Here is a 6,000-nt window from a genome sequence, read left to right as displayed (position 1 = left end):
AAAACAAAGGGAGTCCAGTTGCCTCTTGAAAAAAAGCATCTTTGAAACAACCATGACCTGGATGACTGAGAATCTCCATAGACTTTCAGGGACTGAGGTTTTTGAACCTGGGTCATCACCATAGTAGCCATTTTTATAATACAGATGTTTTGGAAATCTGGAAAACACTCTGCTGTATGGTAATATAAAATAAATCCATTTATCACTGCCATCATTGCAGACAGGAGTTGCCATGTTTGAACTTTACCTGGGCAAATATCTAAGAATTTGAATTCAATTCTTAGTAAACAGATCTATAGCACTGATTAACTTAGGGGATCCCAAAGCCAGTTAGGCAGGGAAAGATGTTGTTAATACTTGGACTGGAGCCCATCAAAAAATCCCAGAGTTAGAAAAAGTCCTCCACTTGGCAAATGTGCGTGGCTGATTTGCTCCAGAATCTTTGAGGGTTCTCCCCCAAACCGATTACAGCACCCCCCCCCAAATGTATGTACGTGTGTGTATATATATCAGTGGTAGGTTTCAAAATTTTTTACTACCGATTCTGTGGGTGTGGCTTGGTGGGCATGGCAGGGGAAGGATACTGTAAAATCTCCATCCCCTGTTTACTGCAAAATCCCCATTTCCTCCTGATCAGCAGGCCCTTGGGGGGCCAGTCAGAATTTTTACTACCAGTTCTCCGAACTACTCAAAATTTCCACTATCAGTTCTCCAGAACTGGTCAGAACCTGCTGAAACCCACCTCTGGTATATATGTATATATATATATACACTGCTCAAAAAAATAAAGGGAACACAAGCAGAAGACATCCGAGATCTGAATGAATGAAATAGCCTTATTACATACTTTGTTCGTTACATACAGTACTTTATACACTGCTCAAACAACTAAAGGGAACACAAAACTACTGTATGTAAGGAACAAAATATGTAATAAGGCTATTTCATTCATTCAGATCTCGGGTCTTTTCTGTTTGTGTTCCCTTTATTTTTTTGAGCAGTGTATATATATCTGCCTGCCTGCCTGCCTGCCTGCCTGCCTGCCTGCCTATCTATCTATCTATCTATCTATCTATCTATCTATCTATCTATCTATCTATCTATCATCTATCTATCTATCTATCTATCTATCTATCTATCTATCTATCTATCTATCTATCTATCTATCTATCTATCTATCTATCTATCTATCTATCTATTAGGGCTCGCGCTCTGCAGGATGAGCGGTCAAAATGGGGGTGGAGAGGGCGAGGTTCTCGCGCATGAATGATTTGGGATCGAGGCTGGAGGTGATTTTGTGCCTCCTGCAGTTTGCCAAGGCGTTGTGTAACAGATCCACTTACCCGAGCGGGCGCGACATACCTTGGCAAACTCCCAAGAGGCACAAAAGCATCTCCAACCTCGATCCCAAAACATTCATGAGCGAGAACCCCGCCCTCTCTCCCCCTCCCATTTTGGCCGCTCGTCTTGAAGGGCGCAAGCCCGAAAAAAAGCACCCCAAAACCTTCCCTCTTTCGCGTTTTCCTTCCAGAATCCAATCCGGAGATTTTTTTTTTTTTCCACAAACCGGAAAGTTCGTTCCTCGGGCGGAAAGGCTGGGCCCGAGTTATTGGTTTAAAGAGAAATGAAAGTGAAAGTAAGGGGAAAGTCGGGAGCTTGTGGTTCGCTTCTAGCTTCCAGAGCAGTTCTTCGCAGCCATGGCCCAAGGAAGCCAAGCGATCCGGTGAGAGCCTTTTTACCCCCCCCGCTTCCCCGGCAGGACCCCCCAAAACCCTCTTAAATGATTTCAATAACTCTCTGCAACTAGGGGAAAAAGGGGAAGTCGAGCGGAGCTCAGATGACTGCAGAATGTCAACCACGCGCCGTCGCTTGTCTCTTTCTGGAGACCGAGAGAGCGATCTAACGAAGCCAGTCACACCGAATCCCCGGCTTAAAGATCGGGACTTTGCTCTCACAAACCACGGTTTACGGATCGAATCTGATTGTCTAGGTTCTCACGGCACGTGAAGATCACAAGAGACCCCGGTTCGCCCAATCGGGTCGGTTGTTTTATGGGTTGGTTCAAAACTGAAGTGCCGTTTTCTTCTGAAAAGTAGTTGAACTAGTAAACGCATATTTGCAGCAGCTCTGGAAAACATAGAACAAAACCTGTTGAGGCACTCCGGATTCTTAATTAAAAACATAGGGCTTGATTCACACTGAATCACGAGGCTGCTCATTTAACCTCCCACGCATAGTGGCCTCAGGCTTTGCTCACAGTTGGCTTAATCATGGATCACTGAATAAACTACCATTATCTGAATTCACACAACATGCTAGTAACCTCTGGTTTACAAACTGCATCAGTATGCAGTAACAAGCCACATTATGACTGCATTCTTACAATCCACTAGTTATATAAATTATTGTATAAGATGTTGTGTACTCATTGTGATTTATAAGCAATCTTTATGGAGTTGTGATGGTCAGCTTGTGGCTTCAGAGTTGCAAGAGGTCTTGGATCCCTTTTTGTGACTCTTGGAGATTTCTCTGACCATGAATGCTGAAAATCATAGCATATTCTTTTACAGATTTGAGTTGGGGTATGCATAAAATCTGTAATTTATTGAAACCAAGTTCTAATCTAGACCAAACCGGTTTGTGGGCCCTCAGCCTTCAAAAAACGTCAGTGTGCTCTGTGGCCATCAAAAGATTGTCCACCCCTGCAATAAACTATAGTTAGGCCATGTTGATTTAGGATTGTGTGTGCATACAGTTATAACTCCTGAGTGAAGTTGGCTTTCCTATTAGCACAATTTATTTACTTTTTGTCTGTGTCCCCCTTCATTTCAAATTAACCACACATTTTGGAAAAATTAGAAGATTGCTCATTGCCTTGGGACAAGAAAAACAAATGGTCACAGGAATTTAACCTTATTTAGTGCAAATCATATCTGGACAACAAAAATACAGACAAGTATTAGATAACCACAAAGAGTTTTCAGAATCTCTCTTCTGTCATATGGTTCCTGATTTATTAGGCCTAGCCTGGTTATATTTGAATTATTAATGGGCCATGTTTTCCTCAGTGTTAAATATTGGATACATGAAAACTTATTGAGACATTGGAAAAGGGCAGAAGCTTATCCTCGATTTTTATCTATGAAAGTTCATCTTTGTAGTAACTACAATGGTAAAGAAATTAGATTTGGATCACGGAAACCTGGCTTGATGTCCCCACTTGAACCTGGAGTTGGCTGAGAGGTTTTGGACAAGTTGTTTTTTTTCAGTCTGGCCTCCTGATGAGATTGTTGTGAGGTTCAAGTGAAAGGAATTTTCAAGAGGGGAAAAAAAGGGGGAATAATCAACTAAAGCTGTGTGGTGTTTTACATCATCTTCTCTTTTTCTCCCCATAGCAACGCATCAAATCATAAATATTATGGAACTATTGATCAGATGCCTGCTCCGGAGACTTTTGGTATGAGAATTAAGCCATCACTAACAGCAAGTATTCTAAAGATTGCAAGTGAACCCTGCAACATAATAAATGTAGATGTTATTGTCATAAACCCTGCTTAAGATACAGTAGTGGCCAAAATTGTGGGAACCTTTTGGGAAAAGTGTATTTTTGAGGTTTGATGGCTAATAACACCACTCTTTTTTTGGAGTTTCAAGATAATCATATTCCACTGCTGGAATGGCCTGGGAATAGCACAGACCGTAACCCAATTGAAAATTTATGGAACCGACTAAAGAAACTTGTTAGTCAGAAGCGACCCAGCAATAAAACCCAGTTAATAGAAGCAACCATTCAATCTTGGTTTCACATTATAACAGCTGCAGAACTAAAAGACTTGGTCCCACTCCATGGGAAGACGTTGTAAGGCCGTAATTCATGCTAAAGGTTACCCAGCTAAGTATTAACTGAGATAATTTTTGTACATCTCATTTTTTCTACGTGTTTCACTTTTCTTCTTTATACTGTAACTGCTGTTCTAATAGCAAGTTATTGCATTACATTCTTGATTAAATTATCTTTCCATTGATATATAATTTTATGGTACTACTCCAAAAAAAAAAAAAAACAAGTGATGTTATTAGCTAGTTTTAGAAAATACACTTTTCCCAAAAGGTTTCCACAATTTTGGCCACTACTGTAGGTTGAGTGCAATCAGATAAAAAATGACTGCATCAGTTGATCTTCTGAAACTTACTCCTTTAACATACAACCCCAGTGTGTTTGGCGGGATTTCCTGTATGCTATCCAGAGCCCATGAGAATTCCAGATCAGATTGGCTGAGCTAACTGCACCTGCCTCACTTCTAGAGATGTGCTAGGAGCACTTTGGATCTGAAGCCAAAAAGCAACTTCAGGATATGCTGAACTGGTCAACAACTTAAAGAAGCTGGATCTTTTTCTAGCCTTGGGTGGTAGCTGCACAATCCTCAGGCAAACATGTATCTTTAACTGTCTTTATTTTATTTTATTTATTTATTTGTCAAGTATGTATTAGATAATATATATATAAGTATAAGCATGAATTGAATACATAAAATTAATAGAAATAAAGGGAATATTAGGACAGGGACAGTAGGCATACTGGTGCTCTTCTGCACACCCCTTACAGACCTCTTAGGAATGGAGTGAGATCAACAGTAGACAGTCTTAGGTTGAAATTTGAGGGGTTTGGGGATGAAACCACAGAGTCAGGTAGTGCATTCCAGGCATTGACCACTCTTGCTGAAGTCATATTTTCTGCAATTGAGTTTGGAGCGGTTCACTTTAAGTTTGTATCTACTGTGTGCTAGTGTATTGTTGTGGTTGAAGCTGAAGTAGGACATTGTAGCAGATAATTTTATGAGCTATGCTTAGGTCATACCAAAGGCGGCATAGTTCTAAGTTTTCTAAGCCCAGAATTTCAAGTCTGGTGGCATAAAGTATTTTGTTGCGAGCAAAGGACAGGAGGACTCTTCTTGTGAAATTTAATTCAAACACTTCTTCTTTCTGAGAGCTTCTACATGGCTTCTATAGGGAGATGCTCACAGCTATGACACCCCACTTCTCAGATTCAGATTCAAAGCCCTGCAAATCTCTGCTTGTCAATTATTAGCAACAGGAAGCTTTAATACCTTCCAGGAAACAGCTGGAGTTGGCAAGCTGCGGTTCTCACCATAGCCAATAACTTTAACACCATAGAGACTGAAACAAATCCTAGCCTTTCCCCCCCTTAAGGACCAATAACCTTTCTTTCACTGCAGTAGAATACTCCAATTTAGGCACTGCGGGAGTTTTTTTTTTCTTCTCCAAATTATTTGGGACACAGACACTTCTATTACCCCTAAATAGGAAAATTATGTCTTATAAAATACATGCATTATCTCTAGAATTATTTTTTACATTCCAGGACTTACCTCCACTCCCACTCTTCCAATTTCTGACCGGATTTATCATTTCACTGCAAAATATAAATTGCGACATCCTGTGGAGTGTTTTTTTTTTTTTTTTTTTTGCTGAAAGAGATTTCAAAGCTTATTTAAACAGTTTCCCACCCTTAAAACTGAAGAACTGCAGGCATACAATTTTTGCTCATTCTCCTTCAAGTCTACTTCTTAACGTTACCCTGTAAATCTTAAATTGGCATATTCTGTCCACAAGTAGCAGTGTGTTCTTTGGCACCAGCAGAGTTGTTTTTCCTTCAGCAGTTGCCTCCCCAATCTCCTTGATCCTTCTCCATCCAAGCAGACATGGACAAAGCTGAGGGAATAGAAGGAGAACTCACCAAATTTGCAGATGATATTAAACTGGCAGGAATAACTTATAACTTAACCCTAGAAGATAGGCTCAAGATCCAGATGGAACTTGACAGACGTTAACACTGGGCCCTGTCTAACAAAATGAAATTTAATGTAGAGAAAAGTAAAGTCCTACACTTAGGTAAGAAAAATCAAAAGCACACATATAAACTGGGGGAAACCAGGCTTAATAGCAATGACTGTGAGAGGGATCTTGGAGTCTTAGTGG

At 40.3% G+C, this 6,000-nt stretch overlaps 1 protein-coding gene across 1 annotated transcript in view; it reads left to right on the top strand.

Annotated features, from left to right (window-relative positions):
* The first annotated feature begins 1,617 nt into the window (after positions 1–1,617).
* The window catches only part of LOC139309496 (protein SSUH2 homolog), a 50,696-nt gene continuing 46,313 nt past the window's right edge, over positions 1,618–6,000 (top strand). The window contains exons 1-2 of the mRNA XM_070933582.1: positions 1,618–1,723; positions 3,396–3,457. Coding sequence (XP_070789683.1) covers positions 1,698–1,723; positions 3,396–3,457 — 88 coding nt within the window. The 5' untranslated portion in view covers positions 1,618–1,697. The remainder of the gene's footprint in view (positions 1,724–3,395; positions 3,458–6,000) is intronic.

This window comes from Pituophis catenifer, unplaced genomic scaffold (assembly GCF_029215685.1).
Source record: "Pituophis catenifer annectens isolate HBS135680 unplaced genomic scaffold, rPitCat1.0.hap2 SCAF_2, whole genome shotgun sequence".
Lineage (NCBI taxonomy): Eukaryota > Metazoa > Chordata > Lepidosauria > Squamata > Colubridae > Pituophis > Pituophis catenifer.
The sequence above is the reverse complement of the archived record's forward strand: the minus strand, read 5'-3'. Positions and strand labels throughout refer to the sequence as shown.